Source organism: Crotalus tigris, unplaced genomic scaffold, assembly GCF_016545835.1.
Source record: "Crotalus tigris isolate CLP2741 ecotype Arizona unplaced genomic scaffold, ASM1654583v1 scf7180000018217.1405312, whole genome shotgun sequence".
Taxonomy (NCBI): Eukaryota; Metazoa; Chordata; class Lepidosauria; order Squamata; family Viperidae; genus Crotalus; species Crotalus tigris.
In genome coordinates this window covers 292,401-313,439 of record NW_024096887.1, presented here as the reverse complement: position 1 = coordinate 313,439, position 21,039 = coordinate 292,401, and the positions used below count along the sequence as shown (strand labels likewise).

General features: G+C 36.3%; 1 protein-coding gene across 3 annotated transcripts in view; it reads left to right on the top strand.

The window, feature by feature from the left end:
• DARS2 (aspartyl-tRNA synthetase 2, mitochondrial) overlaps nucleotides 1-21,039 on the top strand; it is a 44,208-nt gene that overhangs the window by 18,294 nt on the left and 4,875 nt on the right. For all 3 annotated transcript variants that reach the window (XR_005557377.1, XR_005557378.1, XM_039348961.1), the window contains exons 9-13: nucleotides 3,402-3,471; nucleotides 4,574-4,753; nucleotides 7,537-7,644; nucleotides 9,742-9,804; nucleotides 20,160-20,312. Coding sequence is in view for 1 of the 3 variants with exons in the window: in XM_039348961.1 (XP_039204895.1) it covers nucleotides 3,402-3,471; nucleotides 4,574-4,753; nucleotides 7,537-7,644; nucleotides 9,742-9,804; nucleotides 20,160-20,312 (574 nt within the window). In the remaining 2 variants the exon portion in view is untranslated. The remainder of the gene's footprint in view (nucleotides 1-3,401; nucleotides 3,472-4,573; nucleotides 4,754-7,536; nucleotides 7,645-9,741; nucleotides 9,805-20,159; nucleotides 20,313-21,039) is intronic.

Below are 21,039 nucleotides of genomic sequence, written 5' to 3'. Positions count from 1 at the left end.
CACACAGAAATCCGACAAACCTGGTTAAATATCCAAGAATCCTGAGGCAAGAAATCCAACAACAGAAGCATAAAGCCGTAGCATGAATGGTTGCTTTTGGCAACCAGCCCCTCCCACAGCTGTCCTCTTTATAGTCCAGCCAGGGTGTGGCTTCTTAGAGTTTTTTACTTTTCCTGGAGAACCTCCCTCCGCTGTCCACGCCTTTCCTCCATGTGCATCCGTGCATCTGCAACAGGTTCCAGCTCAGTTCAGGCCCCCAGCCCAGCTGTCTCTGCCTGAGTGTGAGTAGATGGGTCCGGTGTCACATCTAGTTCTGAGTCTTTGTGCTCCTCAGAGCCTTCCATAGACTCCAATGTGACCTCAGGCAATCCCTCCCCCTCATCTGATTGGCTGCCCGATCTGCTGGCAAGTGAGGACTCACAACAACATTCACCCTGGTTATTTCCTCCCTCCCCACTCCCACCCCAGGTTTTCCTAGGCATTAGGCCTTTAATACTCACCCTGTGAAGCTGAAGATACTTGCTTTTTTGGCTGCTCCAGGTCTTCAGTGTGTTCGCAGAGAATGGAGGCCTAAAGTAACACAAGATCACGCGAGATCAGTGGGGTGAGATCTCACGATATTGATCTCACGTGATCTCGTGGTACTTTAGGTCTCTGTTCTCTGCAACAGAAAATAGACCAAAGCTGGGGATGCTTTCTCGTGTCTCCAGAGTCTGGATCGGGATGTCTGAGGCCTTTTCCATGTCACTGCTGCTCAGATCTGAGGCTAGGAGATGCTTCCGAAGCCCTCCAGTGGCCCATTTCCAGGTGGCAGCAGTCTGGAGAAGACCTCCGGCTCCTGGATCAGGCTGCCGGAGGGCCGCAGAAGCATCCCCTGGCCTCAGATCCAGGTGGCAGTGGCCTGGAAAAGGCCTCCAATGGCACACAGAAGCTTCCCCCAGCCTCAGATCCAGGCAGCAACAGGAACCGCGGCAGAAAGGCAACAGATCTTTTCAAGGTGAGTCTGATGTGGCAGGAAGGAAGGGGGAAACATGAAATATCTTATTGGTTTTGGGGGGCCTTGGGGGCCTGTTCCATCACTAGGCCCTCTATGGCCTTGCCCACCCTGAGATACCTCATGTTCACTTAATGAGCCGCGTGTGTCTTAACGAGCAAGGGAATGATGTCGTTCGAGGTAGGAGATTCACTTCGAGTTACGAGTGGAATGGGCAGGCTCCATTTCACTCAACTCGAGGACTAACTGTATATGAGGTACAGTTAAGGCTAGAAAGCAGGCCTTTTTTATAATGCCCCCTAGTCTAGAACACATTTCCTCTGGAGATAAATTTATCCTTAGTCATACTAGCATTTTGTATGTCAGTCTTGTCCCAAGCTGATTATGGGTGCTCATCTTGTGTATGAATGATTAATTCATTCATTATAGTTATATTTTCTTTTTGTTCTGTTTCCAGATTCTCAGCAGCTTGGGTGGTGTGCAATTTGTGAGAGAAAGAAATATGTATGAAAAAATAGAGATTTAGCAGTGGCATAGTCTCTTCTGCCTGTCTCTTCTCGGCACTGCAGAGTGTGTCTTGTCAACTCAAAGTGTGTAGAAGGTCTTTCAGTATGACAAGCATATAAACCACTTCTTTTTCCTTGCAGTTCCCCACATAGCTTCTTTTCTGTGCCTGTAGCATTAACCAATTCCTAAATATGGAATACATGTTTCTTCTGTTTTAAATTTAAATTATAGCCATTTTTTTAGATGTACACTGAGGGAAAAAAAGTATTTGATCCCCTGCTGATTTTGTACATTTGCCCATTGACAAAGAAATGATCAGTCTATAATTTTAATGGTAGGTTTATTTTAACAGTGAGAGACAGAATAACAACAAAAAAATCCAGAAAAACATATTTCAAAAAAATTATAAATTGATTTGCATGACTTAGTACTTGGTGGCAAAATCCTTGTAGCAATCACAGAGGTCAGACGTTTCTTGTAGTTGGCCATGGTTTGCACACAGCTCAGGAGGGATTTTGTCCCATTCCTCTTTACAGATCCTCTCCAAGTAATTAAGGTTTCGAGGCTCACGTTTGGTAGCTTGAAACTTCAGCTCTCTCCACAGATTTTCCATGGGAATACGGTCTAGAGACTGGCTAGGCCACTCCAGGACCTTAATGTGCTTCTTCATGAGCCTGTGTGTTTTGGGTCATTTCCATCCTGGAATACCATGGCTGAGAGAAGGAAGTTCTCGCCCAAGATTTGACGCTACATGGCCCTGTCCATTGTCCCTTTGATGCAGTGAAGTTGTCCTGTCCCCTTAGCAGAAAAACACCCCCAAAACACCTCGATGTTTGACGGTGGGGATGGTGTTCTTGGGGTCACAGGCAGCATTCCTCCTCCTAATACAGCAAGTTGAGTTGATGCCAAAGAGCTTGATTTTGGTCTCATCTGACCACAACACTTTCACCCAGTTCTCCTCTGAATCATTCAGATGTTCATTGGCAAACTTCAGACGGGCCTGTACATATGCTTTCTTGAGCAGGGGACCTTGCGGGCGCTGCAGGATTTCAGTCCTTCATGGCGTAGTATGTTACTCCCTTTAAGAGAGTTCTCCTAATCTCAGCTTGTTACGTGTATAAAAGAAATTTTCTTGGTGACTATGGTCCCAGCTGCCTTGAGATCATTGACAAGATCCTCCTGTGTAGTTCTCGGCTGATTCCTCGCTGTTCTCATGATCATTGAAATTCCACAAGGTGAGATCTTGCATGAGGCCCCAGACTGAGGGAGAGTGATAGTTGTTTTGTGTTTTTTCCATTTGCGAATAATCGCACCAACTATTGTCACCTTTTCACCGAGCTGCTTGGTGATAGTCTTGTAGTCCTTTCCAGTCTTGTGTAGGTCTATAATCCTGCCCCTGACATCATTGAACAGCTCTTTGGTCTTGGCCATGGTGGAGTTTGGAATCTGATTGATTGCTTCTGTGGACAGGTGTCTTTTATACAGGTAACCAGCTGAGATTAGGAGCACTCCCTTTAAGAGAGTGCTCCTAATCTCAGCTCATTACCTTTATAAAAGATACCTGGGAGCCAGAAATCTTGCTGATTGATAGAGGATCAAATACATATTTCACTCATTAAAATGCAAATCAATTTATAACTTTTTTAAAATGAGTTTTTCTGGATTTTTATTTTATTTTATTTTATTTTTTTTTGGTTATTCTGTCTCTCACTGTTAAAATAAACCTACCATTAAAATTATAGACTTATCATTTCTTTGTCAGTGAGCAAACGTACAAAATCAGCAGAGGATCAAATACTTTTTTCTCTCAATGTATATTCTTTCCAAATCCCATTTTGGGAGATCATGCTACTTGAGATAGTTAGATAGTCTACAACCAGAATGTCATTTCTAATGGCAGGTATTTCCAAGTTGCCCGCTGTTACCGAGATGAAGGTTCAAAGCCAGACAGACAGCCTGAATTCACTCAGGTAAATTTATTTTTGTTTGGAATAAGATTAAAAAGCATTAAAAATGGGCATTGTTTTTATCTGTAACTACAAGGATTACCATCTGTTTAAAAGTTGGTTTAATGGCTTTGGAAGAGGAAAATCTGAATATATAGGATAACAATGTAAAGTGATTGGGAATTGAATACATCATCTCACTGTTATTACTTGCAACGCTGACAAAAAACGGTTCTGTGATTCAGCTTTATCATTCAGTATACAGAGCAAATAATACTGAATAGTGATAGAAAATGGAGAAGTGTCATTTGTTCCACTGTTGAGAGATAATTTCTAATCTGGTATTACAGTTAACACATTACTTCATTTCTTGGTCTAGTACTGCAAATGGAATGCCAAATTCATCAAAATGGCATATGTGCTTGTTTATTCGATTTATATGCTGCCTTTGTGACCTATATCCCTAGGTACAATGAAATCTGACTTTATGAGGTGTGCTGTGTGTATTAGTAAATTACTAAGAATCAAAAAATTAAAAAGTAAAGGGCATCAAATCTCCACAAAAGAGCACTCAAAATATAATTAAAAATATATGGATATTAGTAATTATTTTATAAATGGGGTTGATAGGAGGATATGGCAAAGAGTTGCTCAAAGATACTTTGTGTGTTTTAAAACTAATCTACATTGCAAAATTGCTAGGACTAGTTTGTGTACAATAGAGTTCACTTCATCTAATAACATCTGCAATATATCTTCTGTAATAAATATGCTATAGCATCTAAGGTAACATGGCTTTTTCCTACAAAAGATTAACAGAGATAATTCCTAGAAAATTGTATAGAGAGGACAGAGAAAAGAGAATGAATGGGCAAAGGAATTAGACTTAAAAAACCATGAAAATAACATACAGCTCCAAAATCTGAGGATGTACAAGTATTTCATTGAAATGGGTGTTGTAAACCTATACTCTGAAGGAAGGACTGTTCTCTAGTATTGTAACCTTTTCAGGTTACATGCATTTTTCAAAGAAATATATCTTTTGCAAAAATGTTAAATAGAATAATGGTAATATTTACTATGCCTTAATTTAAAAAAAATCTCTTGTTTATTTTCCTCCCTAAAGATAGATATTGAAATGTCATTTGTGGACCAAGCTGGAATTCTGGCTTTAACCGAGGGCATGCTGCAGTATTCCTGGCCTGAGGAAAAGGGGCTTATCAAAATACCCTTCCCTTCAATCTCCTATGATGAAGCGCTATCCACTTATGGGACTGATAAACCTGATACTCGTTTTGGAATGAAGGCATGTTCATTTGCCAAAATTATCCATTTGCTTGATTTCCACACCCCGAGTGCTATAATTAAGGTCCCTTAACTGTAGTGGGATTTGTTGATATTTTGATAATTTTGTTTTGTCAAGTATGGGTGCTGCCAGCAGTATATTGAGTGAATCAAATTCTATGTAATTTGCATATTGAATTTATGCTAATCTGTTGGGTTCATATTTCTTAGTCCTTTGATGGCCCAATTCTGCTTCTTACAAAATACACAAGGACCTTGGGGCTTTCACTGGCTTTATTGCTAGATTGAAGAAAGCTGAGTTGAATTCTTGCCTTTTGCAGGAATTATCCACAAAGTTGCTGAAATTTGCCCAACTACGGTAACCCCAAAAGGATTTATAGGTAGTTCACAACCACAAAGAAGAGAAACCAGTTTGCTCAAAGGGTACATCTGTACAAACATTGTCTGACTGCAATTCTGATTTAAGATTAGCACCCACTGAGTTACTAGTTATCCCTGGAAACCAGCTCACGGATTTAAACAGATGAGATGTTTGTATGGGATTGGTATGGAAAGCTGAATGGGGAATGCTTCATATAATAATAAAGATGTCATCTATATAAAAATTCAGTTTTCACCAGGCATATTGAATTATACAATATGAAAAGGTTATACTACATAATTCAATATGGTGAAAACCTATGTTGCAAACTATTTTTCCCTTTAATACCATTTGAAGGATTTTTAGATTGCCTAAAACAATCATCCCTGTAGGCAGCTTACAACAAATCAGCATTCTAATGATATTATAACTTGAAACACAAATTACAAACAAAGTGTTAAAACTCCAGCCAAATATATTTAAAACATTTTCAATCAAGCATATCATATCAGATATAACCACAAGATTCAATAACTATCAGTTGTCCATAAAATCAATCCTATATTGCTTAAGAGTCAATATGTGGCTACTGAAAAGACTCTGTCTCTGGGCCCCAATCCAGGAATATTTCCAAGCTTCATGCAATACAACCTTGATTTAATGAAGCATTTGTAATGAAGAGGAATTTGTTTAATTTAGATGTATGTTATGTATATCAATTTACATCATTTTTAGAGAGCCAGTTTGATGTAGTGGTTAAGGCATCATGCTAGAAACTGGGAGACCATGAGTTATAGTCCCTTGGTCACAAGGCGAGGTGGGTAACCTTGGATCAGTCACTTTCTCTCAGCCCTAGGTAGGAGGCAGTGGCAAATCATTTCTAAAAAAACTTTGCCAAGAAAACTGTAGGACTTGTCCGATAGTCTCCAAGAACCAGGCATGATTGAGCGGTGGTAAAAAAAAAAAAAAAAGACAGCATTTGTACATTTAGGTAATTGATCCAAATGGCATCATTTACAGATCTTCTTACCCATATCATATTTAGTTTCTGAGGATCAAATTCATTTACCTCTCCCCATCTTTTAACAGCTTTTTTCAAAAAGGCCAGAGTCTCACTGTGTATAGTGATTATAGAGGGAACAAAGAATAGCAACCACCTACTTTTAATACTGTCTCAATATCACCTGTTGGCTTTTCTTAGCAATCTTATGTAGATCTGTGTAGAATTGTGTGCTGAGGCAGAGCTAAGTGTGGTGTCACATTTTATTACAGGAAATCACATATTCCATTCTAATTGTGAGACTACTGGGATTAGATGATCCAGCTTCATAATGCTGAATTACTTTTTTATTTCTCCCTTGATCTCAAGGATGCAAAGAGGTTTTTTTTTAATTAAGGATCATTTATTATGTAAATTGAATTTTACTTCTGTAAGCCAAAAAGATTCACATCAAACCTCAGTTTCAACTCAGTCAAAAAACTATTTCCAGATGTTATGCTTTTAAGAATAAGGTGAGGTGAATGATCAGATATAGTCATGTAAGGGCTGGCCAAATCCCATGATTATCTCATTTCCTTGAATTTGTTGTTCAAATAACAGGAACTCTGTTCCAGCAAATCTACTTTGGAATATACATTAAAATGACTAATAAATAATGTTTATATTTTATCAAATTATAATGCATTTTGGCTTTTAATTTGTGTGAATGAGCCCAGAAAATATGGAGATCTCTGCTGTGTTTTAAAGCAGTAATTTTGATAGTTCTTGTACTACACACTTGCCACATTTGATAGTAGTGGTGTCTCGGTACTCATTAATTGGTTTTGGGAGGCACGATGAATACCAAAAATGAATAGTACTAAACAGATTTTTCCCATATGGAATAATGTAATGAGTCACAAGGCAGCCAACACCAAAGCATTCTAGCTCATACATTGTACCAAAAAATGATGAATACCAGGACAAAATTTTCACATCAAAATGCACTGAGTACCAAATTCGATGAGTTTCAAAACAGTTGAGTACCAAGATATTGAGTTATAAAAACTTGTATCAATCACAAATGTTCTCTTTAAGATACCACAAATGTTTCTTGCACTGCAGACTGTGATTTTGTTAAATTAAGAGAGGGGGGAAGTCCACCTTTCCTGAAATTCAAGCACTGTTTTATTGGCTATCATAAATTAACACAGCCATGAAATGAGAATTCAATCCAAAGCTTCCATTCCCATTCACAAGGGGTTGTAGTGGCAGCTATCCCACTGTCTTGAGTAAAATTCAACAGCTGATGAGAAGAGTATAGGATGTAAAGCTAAGTCCTTTTTCAGTTGCGTTTGAAACAGCTTTCCCTTCCCCTGTTTCTTTTCCAGTCATATTCCTATTGTCACAATTACAATATTTATATCTTTTCTTCCAATGTCAGATCATTGATGTAAGTCACATTCTCAGGAACATAGATGTTGGCTTTTTGCAGAACTCTCTCAGTGAGCCCTACGCTACAGTGAAAGCCATTTGCATTCCCGAGGGAAGGGTAAGTGAGGCTGTTTGTGATAAGGGGAAATGCCCTTTGTCTTGGATGCTGTCATTTATCAAGTTGTTATTTGTATGAAGAATCCTGCAGATATATTATCTCTCTCTTTGACTTGCATACAAGTAGATGATTGAAAAAGCAAGCTTTTATCTTTTCAGGAGAAATCAAACTGGTTTCAATAAGATCTGTTTCTTAAAAACAAGAATACATTAAACTAATGTATTGCTTTATATCTTGAAGTTAAAATAATACTGAATAAAGCATGCTTATGGAGATTTGGCAAACTCAGTCTAGTTAGTGAATGGGAGGAATGGTGCTATGTGAGATGTATGTCCTTATAGAAAGAAATCAAAAGGTAAAGTTTCCTTGTCAGCTATGTCCAACTGTAGGGTATGGGTTTTTTGCTGAGGTAACCAGCGTTTCCAAAGACAATTTCCATGGCCATGTAGCCAGCATGTCTATACACCAAAGATGCACGGAACGCTGTTACATTCTCACTAAAGTGGAACTATTAATCTACTTATGTTTGCATGCTTTCAAACTGCTAGGTGGGCAGGAGCTGGGGCAAGTAATGGGAACTGTTGCATGGAAGTTCAAGTCTTGAACCCCGGCTGTCAGTTCTCCAGCTGACAAGCTCAGCATCTTTAACCACTGAGCCATTGCACCTTAGGAATAGAAAGAAGTACTGAAAGAAAAAAATATTTAATGTTGCTTTCTATCTATGGGTTGAAATGAGGTAGTGGTGCAAAATATAGAAGCCAACCCAGATTTCTAGTACGAAAAAAGGATGTGGGAAGAATGCCAGGAAAGGCTGCATCTTAATTTTTTCAATGCAGTTTTTCTTTCCTACTTCTTCCACACAACCCCATTCCTGAAGAACAGACTAGAAATCATTTGTTGTTAGTTGCTAAGTCATGTCCGACCCATCGCGACCCTATGGACAACGTTCCCCCAGGCCTTCCTGTCCTCTACCATCTTCTGGAGTCCATTTAAGCTCACGCCTACTGCTTCAGTTGTATATAGTTAGGTTCATCTATCTGTGGAATGAACATTACAGGCAGTCAGATCAGATTCTCTCTTCTCTGAAAACTGGGAAGATGCAGGGTTATCTCTGAGAATACTTAGAAGAATATACACAAAAGTGAGTGCTGATGTATTCCAGATTTTGTTCTACAATCAAATATTAAAAAGTAAAAGGGATGCATTTATTAAAAGTGTATCCCAGTTATGATTTGTCAGCCACGTTTGGATGAGTCTTTCAAGTTCAGCCTTTCATCCTTGATTTATTAAGAAAGTTTACATTCTGTGCACTTGGTCATTATTTACATTGTTCTCTCAATATGACATCATTTACAACAACTGTGAAGTAGATTAAAAGTGAGAAATAATGATTAAATCAGCATTCATTTGAATTCAGGTACTCAACATTGGGTTGAGTTTACATCTCCATGATTCAAACCCATCTCTATTCACTGTTGCCTACTAGTTCACACATTTATTTGCAGCAGAATGCCAAATGTGGAGGAGTTGCAAGCAAATATATATTTGTGAATGGATGCTTTTGCCAGTTGATATTACAGTTAGGAAACAGAAAAACTGTGTTTTTCCTTACTGTGGTATTTAATGTCAATCCTATATTTATAATTATAGAGCACTAAAATAGTGATTAAGTTTACATGACTACAGAGCATCAAAATTGATTCCTTTTATCTCGTGATGACAATTAGCAAGAATCGAATCTGAACATCACTGTTTTATCTATGTTTATTAATAGAATCTTAGTATCAGTTTAGAGATTATTTTTAATTGCATCATTGGAAATGATAAAAAAAATCAAACTTTATTTTGTTTTAAGTTTATTTCCCTTGGATTGAGATATATTTTTGGAGGGAGTTCTGCTCTATATATCATTGTTCTGATTAACTCATTTTTGTTGTATATGATTTCTTTCTAGAACTGAAAATATAATCTCAAAGCATTTTTTAATTTAAGCTTGATTCTGAAACAAAAGGTGTAATGTAAAAATAATAGGCAAATATATAGCAGTATCAGTTAAAATATAACAAACCTAATCCATTTATATATCTTTTTCTCTAGAAATATCTACAGTTTAAAGATTTGGAGTCCTTAAATGAATTGTCAAAATCCCAGTTTAACCAGGTATGGCAAAAAGAGCTACAACCAAGAAATATTTTCTTGCGGGAGTTTATATTGGGCTATGTAAAATTTAAACCTACATATTACATATCAGTTGAGGATGCTGGAACAGGGAGAATTTCTAGTTCTTTTTTTTTTTTTGGTAAATATTTTATTGGTTTTTATCAATAACAATCTCTTGTGCCTAGTGTACAGCGTGTTGTCTTGGTTTATATATTTGAAAAAAGGGGGGAAAAAGTAAAAAGGTAATAATAATTAATTAACAGTCAATAAGGATTAAATTTGATAATTCCATAATTAGTATATTAATTAATAATATATTTCCTTGATCTTCATTTCTTCCATTTGTATTCTCCTTCTTCAACCTTAACCAAAATATAATTCTTAATATTTTCAATACATAAATGATTAAATTTAGACATTTTTTCATATTTATACAAATAGTGATACCATCTATGTATAACACATTTTTTATCATCTTATATTATTATTATAACCATCATCTCAGTTCACCATGCATCCTATTTGTGATATTTTTTTAAGCTTAATATCCCCTTTTATTCAATCCATTCTTATCGGTCATGATTTTCTCAATGTTAATCATCTAAATATCCAAATTTTTCCATTTAGGTATACCATCCCAATATTTTTATATTTCATGTATTATAAAAATACTGTGCTTTTTGTCTGAGTATAGCATTCTTTCTGATCAGCTTATATTTCACTTATATTTATAAAAGTTACATCATCCCAATATTTTTACATTTCATATATCATAAAACATACTATATTTCTTAAATCTCTTATCCCTCTTGTTATAGGGCTCCTTTATGTTCAATGTTCTTTTAACCATATTCAAACAATATGGTTGTGGATACTCATATAATACTCCATCTGTAAGGGCGAGTCAAATCTCTTGATTCTGTCTCTAGCTTTCTTCTCTTGTTGAATAGCTTTCCAAGTTGATATATTCCGCTTACCCTGCAGTTTCTGTGTTTTTGCAAATATTGTTGGGAATACAGAAGATAGAATAGATAGGATATATAGTTTCTGTCTCCCAAACTCTAATAATTATCCTGGGAATTCTATGGTTCACTCCATTTTTATTGGGTTTTTTTTATTATTATTAAAAGTTTTACAAATTTAATACAATATAACCCAAACCCCTCCCACCCCTTCCCCCACTTCCCAGAGCTGATTACAGGGTAACAAATAAACAATCATAATCTAACAAACATTACCCGACTATACTATCAATCAATCTATAATATACTTTAACTCCTTTTCAAAACAAATGTTAACTAATTAAAAACAAAAATAATAATATAATTAAACCATAACACTAAAAATAATATAAATTCAACCATATTAAACTATTAATAATAATCTAAAAACTACTCATAACCAAGATAATACTTTTAAGTCTCATATTTCTTTTGAATATAATCAATCCATCTTCTCCAGACCGAAATATATTTTTCTTGTGAATGGTCCTTCAAATAGGCGGAGATTTTCACCATTTCTGCTAAATTAGACATCTTAAGTAACCATTCTTCCATAGTAGGCAAAGAATTTTTCTTCCAATATTGCCCCACCAATAATTTTGCAGCTGTTATAAGATTCAGCATCAAATTAATTTCTTTAACATCAAAATCAACTATAATACCCAACAAAAATAATTGCGGAGTAAACTTTATCTTTCTCTTAAAAATCTTTTGAATATTCCACCAAATCTTAATCCAAAAAGCTTTTATATCTCTACAAGTCCACCAAATATGAAAATAGGTTGCATCTAAACTTCCACATCTCCAACATTTGGGCTGTAAATTAGGATACATGTGGAACAACATTTGGGGATCCAAATGCCATCTATAAAACATTTTATAAAAATTTTCTCTTAAATTTTGCGCTTGAGTAAATTTTACATTTCTAACCCAAATTGTCTCCCATGTATCCAATAAAATCAGCTCTTGAATATTTTTTGTATTGAAAGTTTTTTATTTTTTCCATATAAACATTGTAAAATATATATATATACAATACAATTTTAAGATAAAATAAACATTATTACGACCTGCGCACTCCCCCCAGGCTGCGTCCACCCTCTCTTAAAACATTCCCTACTTCCCTCCTCTTTCTCACCCCCCCCATCCTACTCTCTTCCCCTCCCCTTCTCCTCTCACTACCCTACTTCCTCTCTACACTTGCCCACCTCTCATCCCTATCAAACCCATGAACGCAGCATAAGGGGAGTGCCCAGGCCGCACCCCTATAAGCAACCATTATCTATATTACACTTACCCCCCCACATTTCCTCCCTCCCTCCCACCCCCAACCCCCCTCCCTTCACTTCCCAGAGCAGAATACAGGGCTAATAATTAAAATGATTTATAATAATAAGAAAAAAGAAAAGAAACAGAAAAAAAAGAAAAAAGAAAAAAAATAATAAAAAAGGAAAAAAAATATCATACTTAACCTTTAACTCCAATAGCCTATAAGACAATTCTCTGTAATATTTACTATAATATTCATTCATAAAATAAGTGAAACTTTTTAATTCCATACTTTTTCTGAATATAATCTATCCATCTTCTCCATACAGTGATATATCTTTCTTGTGTGTGATCCTTTAAATAAGCAGAAATTTTTGCCATCTCTGCAAAACTAGATACTTTAAATACCCATTCTTCTAAAGTAGGCAAAGAATCTTTCTTCCAATATAAACCTATTAATAACCTTGCAGCAGTTAATAAATTCAACATCAAAATAGTTTCTTTATCATTTAAATCCACAAAGATACCCAATAAAAATAGTTGAGGAGTGAACTTTATCTTCCTTCTAAAAATCTTTTGAATGCTCCACCAAATCATAATCCAAAATGCCTTTACCTTTTTACAATTCCACCAAATATGAAAATATGTCGCATCTTTATTGCCACATCTCCAACATTTGGGCTGTATGTTAGGATACATACAAGATAATTTTTTAGGATCTAAATACCATCTGTAAAACATTTTATAAAAATTTTCTCTCAAATTTTGAGCTTGTGTAAATTTAACATTTCTAGTCCAAATTGTCTCCCATAAATCCAATGAAATCGGTTCCTGTACATTTTGAGCCCATTTAATCATACAGTCTTTAACCAATTCTGTTTCCGAGTCTAACTCTAATAAAACGTTGTAAATTCTTTTTATATGGGCCTGATTCTGATTTTTAATCTGAATAACCAATTGTTTATCTTCTAATGTTATTCCCTCTTTCTTATCTACAGTCCATCTATCCACTATTTGTAAGTATTGAAACCATGACTGTAGAGTATTTTCTTGCCTTAATACATCTAGGGATTTCAAATGCCAATTTGAACCAGACCAAATTAACAATTCTTTATATGAGATTTTATCGAAATTTGTCCCCTTAGAAATTCCCTCAATTGCATGTCTGGGAATCCCCCAGATAGGTAGTTTGTAATTCAATCTGTAATAATACTTTTTCCAAACACGAAGTAAGGCATTCCTCAAAATATGTAATTTAAAAATCCGATCAACTTTCTTATTGAAAATCAGGTATGCATGCCAACCATATATTAAGTCCCAACCTTCCAAAAACAGAATATCCTTATTTGTTAAGTTGAGCCAATCGCTTAACCAAGTTAAAGCGGCTGCATCATAATATAATTTCAAGTTGGGTGCCTTAAGTCCCCCTCTTTCTCGAGCATCCTGTAAAATCTTAAACTTAACCCTTGGTTTCTTTCCAGCCCATATAAAATTGTTGATACCCCTTTGCCATTCATCCAAATTTGCCTCTTTTTTTAAAATAGGTATCATCTGAAACAAAAAAAGGAACTTTGGTAGAACATTCATTTTTACAGCTGAAATTCTCCCCAACAATGACAATTGCAATTTTTTCCAGTCTTTTAAGTCCTTTTGTACTTTTCCCCATAATGGTTCATAATTATTCTTATACAATTTTCCATTTGAAGCAGTTAAATATACTCCCAAATATTTAACCTTTTTTACCATCTGAAAACCTGTGGCTTTGACCAAACTTTCCCTATTAACTAACATATTCTTAGATAATATCTTAGTCTTATAATTAAACCAGAGACATTCCCACTGTGTTATAAGTTCTAATAAACAATCAATCGCTTGATTCGGTTGTTCCAAAATTAAAACCAAATCATTCGCAAAGGCCCGCAATTTATACTCATTCTTCCTTATCTTTACTCCCTTAACTACCTTTGATTCTCGAATCTGAATCAATAAAATTTCCAACGTTAAAACAAATAACAATGGGGATAATGGGCATCCTTGTCTTGTCCCTTTTTCAATATTAAAATTCTCAGTCAATCCCCCATTTACAACGATTTGTGCAGATTGTTGCTGATATATAGCTTTAAGTGCATGTAAAAAATTATCCCCAAAATTCATTTTCTCTACCAATGAAAATAGAAATTCCAATCTAATTGATCAAAGGCTTTTTCAGCATCCAAAAAGATAAAAGCCACAGGAATCTGATTATTCTTATCCAAGTATTCAATTAAATTTATAATTTGTCTAACATTATATTTCATATATCGTCCTGTTATAAATCCTGCTTGGTCATTATGAATCAAGTCCTTCATAACCTACATTAATCTATTTGCCAAAATTTTTGTAAAAATCTTATAATCAACATTTAATAATGAAATTGGCCTATAATTCTTAGGCTCTGTAAGATCCTGATCTTCCTTTGGAATCAGTGATATAAAGGCTCTTTTCCAAGGAGGCACTTGTGTACCCAACATAATACTATTAAAAAGTTCCTTTAGAGGCTCCATCATTTCTTCAGATAAAGTCTTATAATACCTCGAAGTCAATCCATCTGTTCCCGGAGATTTTCCAACCTTTTAACTGCTTAATAGCTAAACCAATTTCCTCCACAGTAATTAATCTATTCATCCCATTTTGTTGTTCCTCTGAAAGTTTAGGAAAATGCACAGATTGTAAGTATTTGTCTATATCCACACCCTTTATGTTATCACTTGAATATAATTTTGTATAAAAATCTAAAAAACTCTTTTGGATTAAATTTTGCTGAAAAACCTCAGTACCTTTATATTTTACTTTCTCTATAATTCTGGCTCTCTCTTTCTTTCGTAACTGATAAGCCAACCACCTCCCAGGCTTATTCACGTTACAGAAAGTATTATGTCTCATGTACGACAGATTGGTAGCCACTTGATCTGCCATCAACATATTAAATTGTTCCTTAAGCATCTTTATAGATACCTTTAAATTATTGTCAGCTGGATTAAGAACAAACTCTTGTTCTTTTAATTTAATCTCTTCTTCTATTTCTCTACGCCTTTTTAACCCTTTTCCCCTAAAAATCTTATTCAATTGAATCAAAATTCCCCTCATATATGCCTTACTGGCATCCCAAACCATGGACATCGATGTTCCCTTATTCATGTTTATAACAAAAAAGTCCTTTAAATGCTCTTTACATTTTTGTACAAACTCTTCCCGAGTAAACAAATTCTCATTCAATCTCCAGGGTCTTCTATTCCCATCTTCCAAATGTAATTCCATCCACACCGGACTGTGATCTGAGAAAGTTCTAGGGAAAATTTTCACCTTCCTCACTCTAGAAAGAAGGTCACTAGTAATGAAGAAAAAGTCAATTCTTGAAAATGATTGATGTCTATCCGAATAAAAAGTGAAATCTCTATCACTTGTATTCCTTTCTCGCCAAATATCAATAAGCTCCAATTCTTCTTTCAAATCAAAAAAAGTTTTAGGTAACCTAGTTTGGGTAAAAGTTTTAGAAGAGCTCCTTTTATCTATAGTTGAATCTAAAACCCCATTCCAATCACCCATCAAGATTACAGATTTATAATCCAACTGGGATATCTTTCCATGCAAAAACTTATAAAATTGTTTCTGTTGCTGATTAGGAGCATATAATCCAACAATAAGAACTTTTTTACCTTGTAATGATAATTCCACAAAAAGATATCTTCCTTCAGAGTCAGTCTCAATTAATTTAGATGGAAAATTTTTCTTCACGTAAATTACCACTCCCCCTTTTTTCCCTGGAGCTGGAGCAATGAAATGTGAACCCAAACGAGGATTCATCAAATGTTTGGAGTCCTTTAAAGTTATATGAGTCTCTTGCAAACATATCAAATCATTGTTGTGTTGTTTCAAATAATGGAAAACCTTTCTTCGTTTCTGTGGCACATTTAAGCCATTAACATTCCAGGTCAGGAGCCAGGCCATCTCCACCGGCCTGGAGCCTCTGGAGCATGGCCTGCAGATCCACTGTCGAAAATCTTTTGGGTCTTGCCCCTCCCACAGGCTCTGTAATAACCATGCCTTCAACTTTATCTCCACTCTTCTGCTGCTGCTCTTTTTCTTTACGTTTATGGGCAGCTCGTGTCATCCTTTGTTCTTTTATCTCAAAATTCTGTACAGCTTGTTCCATAACCATCATTGATGAGGCTCCTGCCATAACAGGCTCTTTCGTTATCCTTGTTTGTGGGGGTGAAGACGATCTTGCCTTTAAAATAGAATGATAAAAATCTCTTGCCTTCAGAACTGTAGTTAATCTATGACGTATCCCCTCATAATTCACTATTATTCCTCTTGGAATCTCCCATCTAAACTGGATTTGACGATGCTTTAACTCATCAGACAGAAAAGCAAAATCTTTTCTGCCTCTTAAAATTTTGGGAGGTATTTCTTTTAAAATTATCACATCTTGATCTGCAATTTGAAACTTTTGTTTGTAAAAAGCCTGTATAATTTCATTACGAATAAATCTTCTAGAAAAGTAGATGACCACATCTCTTGGTAAGTTTCTCTGTCTAGCAACCCGTGAGTTGACTCTAAAAAATTTTTCTATCTCATTCCCAATTATTTCAGGCCTCCAGCCCAGATTAAGAGCAATATCTTTCACAATAAGCATCTTTATGTCCTCCTAGGGATTCTCTCTCAGCCCCCTGATACGCAATGCATACTCCATCTCTTTATATTGTGACATAATTTGCTCATCCTGTGTGATTTCTATCTTATTCTCTACCTCCTCCATCCTGAATTCCATTTTTGTTACATTTTAAGTAATCTCCTCGATTCTGTCGTCAATCCTCTCTATGTGCAGAGCAAGGCCCTGAAAGGCAAAGAGAATGTCCTCCCTTATTTGCTTATTTTTAGTCTCCAATAGTTCTTCTGTAACAGCCCTCTCTGCAATTATAAGATCTTTTACTTCTTCCTTAATATCCAAAGCATGCTTTTTTAAAGCTTCTTGTAAATCTTTAAGAGAAATTGCAGGAGGAGGAGAGGGTGGAGGTAATTTTGGTTTCTGGGAAACAGGCTGGGTCATTGGGGAAGAGATAGTGGCTTTAGGAGGAGGAGGCAGACGTTTTGAAGCCATTTTTATTAAGTTCTAAGAAGAAAGATTCTTGTTTAAAAAAAAGGAAAAGAAAAAATCACAGTTCTTTTAAATATTCCTTAAAAAAGAAAAAAAAATTCAGCGAAAAAAGAAAGAACAAGAGATAAAAAAACAATTTCTTGCTTCTATATTTAAAGCATTAGTCTGTATCCGGATTTTAACTTTGTAATACAGATCAAACAAGAAAGACAATCGCCATTTTGCCTTTCACTTTCCCTTTCTTCAAAAGGGAAAGTAAACAAAAAAAAGGAGGGGAAGATGCTTGCAGGAGTTAAAGTCACAATAAATCTTAAATCCACTTTCTCCTGGTCTGCTCCGTCTGCATTTGAATACTCACAAGCCTCCAAAAAAAAGCAGATGTGGGAGCAACGCCTTGCTTCATCCCAGAACTTCGGGACAAAGACGTGCTGGAGTGCGGAGTTGGCTCAGGCTCCGAGGGAGCTCTACCCTCCGATCCCTGAAATTATGGGGATCCAGGGGAGCTCTTACCTCTACCTGAGCAGCTCTTCTCTTCCCTTTCTCCCAGGGAAGAGATTCAAGCCACAGGACAGCTGATTGTAAAAGTCCTGCGGCTTTTACACAACCCAGAACGGGCTGCTTTGTGAAAAGCAGCCATCGTAGCTGCTTGATCCACAGGAAGTCCAGCTCTTGAATATTTTGAGCCCATTTAATCATACAATCTTTAACTAACTCCATTTCAGAATCCATTTTTATTGTTATATCAAAGTCTTGTAGATTTTTTCCTGTTTATACTGGATTACAATACTTTTCATTTGTAGCTTCATCGATATGATCATGTTCTTCCAATTTGTGTTCTGTTATCTGATTTGTTTGTTCATTTGCCATCATTTTTGTTGTTTTTTTATTGTAGATTTAGACTGGAAATGTGCTTATTTATGTTGTCAAAGTTCTGAATTTCCTTGTTGTTTACATCTATTGTCTTTGTCTCTGTCATAACATTGTATCCATTTCCTCTTGGAAAGTATTTGTCTTGCCTTGAAATATTACTTCTGAAAGTCTTTGATGTTCCAGGCTAAGTCCTTCAGGAGTGAATATTGAGTGTGGTGTCCTGTCATTTGTTCATAAGTGTACGGTATCCCTGTTGTCTCCCCCCTTCAAAAAGTCTTTCATCAATATTTTAATTCAGGGGTTAATTATCAGTCAAAATTGCAATTCAGTATGTTAAGCCACCTTTGAGCCCTTCCTGTAGATTCTCCTCTAAAAGAGTTGCCAAGAGCCAAAGTTTTTCTTTTTCTCTAAACAATTCTTAGATTTAGTCAACAGTTCAAATATTTTTCTTTCAGGCACATTTTAATCTTATGGCTGGGCATCTCTTACTTTGTTCCCAGCTGTCTTCAAGGTCATTTAAAATTTAAAGGAACAGATTATTCTTTGTTTCATAGGCTTCCTGCTAGTTTCTGAGTCATTATTGTTAGTGTTCTGTGCTCTGATTCTCCACTAGAGGTTAGTAGTTATTCATTTTCCATTTTTTTCAGACCAAAAAATATTGTTTTATATATATATATATATATTATAATTTCATTAAAACCCTTTTAGGAGTAGTCTCAGCAGGTTTTTTTTTTTTTTTTTTAGTTTCTAGACTTGTCCAGACTGTAGTATTTTAAATTTAATTTCAATCTATTTCTTTCTCCTTTAGTATTAATTCACCGCTTCCGTCTAGAAGGGAATGGAGATATAGTCCCCTCCCTTCACTTTCGGAGGTTCTCTTTCTTTGGGGGTCTTTCCCAAGGATTCAGTTAGTAGATAGAAGAGAGAAGATCAATACTCTCACCAGTTCCAAGCACACTGTTCACCAATGTTCTTGTTTGTGCTCTTGGACTTTGGCTGAAGGTAGCTTGGGCTGGATGCTGATGCAACGGCAGCCTTTCTCCTGTTGGGTCAGAGGGCTTCCCCTGGATCAAACGAAACGACCATTGTCATTTTGTGATCTATGGAGCGTCCCTCCTTCACGTCCCCTCTTCGGGGCAACTTCAGACCCATTTAGAGTCCCCCTGGCAGGACGAATTTGGCCACAGGGAGCGGAGCTTTGCTATCCCGCGGCCACACACTACAATGCAAAACAGAAGTCCAACAATTTCTAGTTCTTTTAAATTAGTGTAATTTGAATTAAAATAAAGAGAGAAAGCTGGCAACTGTATGAAGATTTTCATCAAGATAGACTTTTGATTGGATCAAATAAGTTTGTTTTATATTCCCTCTTACATTGTACAAACCAACTTTATATTAACCCAAATGAAAGCTTAAATCCTTCTGAAAGTGTACTTCTTAGCAACAAAAGTAAACTGCTTAAAGTGCATACAGGAAGCACTCTGCCAGAGCCACTATGAATATTTGCATGGGGGGGAGGGAATGCCATATATGATACAGATCTTGGTTAACTATTCAAGAAAAGGGGGGGCAACTGAAATCTATAGCACAGGGGAGGGATTCTTAGGGTTTCAAAATCAGCCAAGATTCTTTGCTGGCCTTCTGTTCTGCAGCATTACAGTACTTGGAGAAATCTTAGAATGCTTGACCTCATGCTTATATCACTGCTTTTTCTCACAGAAGCATGGAAAGTGGCCTTGTACTCAGACTATTGGTATTAGTATTTCAACATTAACTGGCAGCAGCTTTCTAGATTCAAGTTGAGTTTTTCCACCTCTTCCTGGAAATATTGGTCTTTCTGTGTGGAAAAGTAGATCTCTAACACTAGACAAGCTATTGTCAGTGGATATAATGGTGTGTTTTTTTCTCTCCCAGAAAGTTCTTGGTATAAACTAGGCTGTTTTATTGGTTAACTATTGTTTCATGGAATCTGAAAATTGTTGCCATATATTGAAGAAGAGCAGTTACAGACCTTTGGTTTCATTTGCGTTTTTTTCAAGAAGTGCTAAGCTCTTTATCCACTTTTTTATGCTGTATAGTTTATATCGTATTTGATTTTGAAACCTGATGGCAACATAAAGTCCTCACTTGGAAAATTCCTTAATGAAGAGAAAAAAACAGAGCTTATACGAACAGTTAAGGCCAATACGGAGGATGTGGTGTTGCTTGCTGCTGGCCAACAAAAAAAGGTGGTAAGTAGAATATTGATGCCCTTAAGTCTTTGGGCACCAGCAAAAATAAATTTAAATTTAAATTAAATCTGGTTTACCGGACCAGCAAGAAATCACCTGCAACTCTACTTGGTGCTTGCATTGATAAGCTGTTCCTGATTTTAAACTGAACATTAATTCATCCTTGAATAAATTACCTTCTTTTATCACTGCATTTTCAATTGGTATTTAAAAAAAAAATTAAGAAAAAACTGGTTCTGACAATTACAAGTTGATAATACAGGTAATCCCCGAGTTACGAGTGTTCATTTAATGTTCATTCAAAGTTAACGTGATGAGCGCCCCCTAGTGCTTATGAGCAAGTCCCAAAGTTATGAATATTGCAGCACCATGGCAGTCGTTCACCCTTACGAGCGACCGCAGTGGCACTGCAACATTCACCCTGGTTAATCTCTCCCTCCCCACCCCAGTCCGGGTCTCCCTAGGCACCAGGCCTTCAATACTCACCTTGTGAAGATCAAGATCCATCGCTTTCTTGACTGCTCCAGGCCTCCAGTGTATTTGCAGAGAATGGAGGCCTAAAGTAACACAAGATCACGCAAGATCAGTGGGGCAAGATCTCACGCTACTGATCTCGCATAATCTCATGGAACTTTAGGCCTCTATTCTCTGCAACAGAGAACACAACCGAAGCTGGGAGACACTTTCACGTGTCTCCGGAGGCTGGATCAGGACGTCTGAGGCCTTT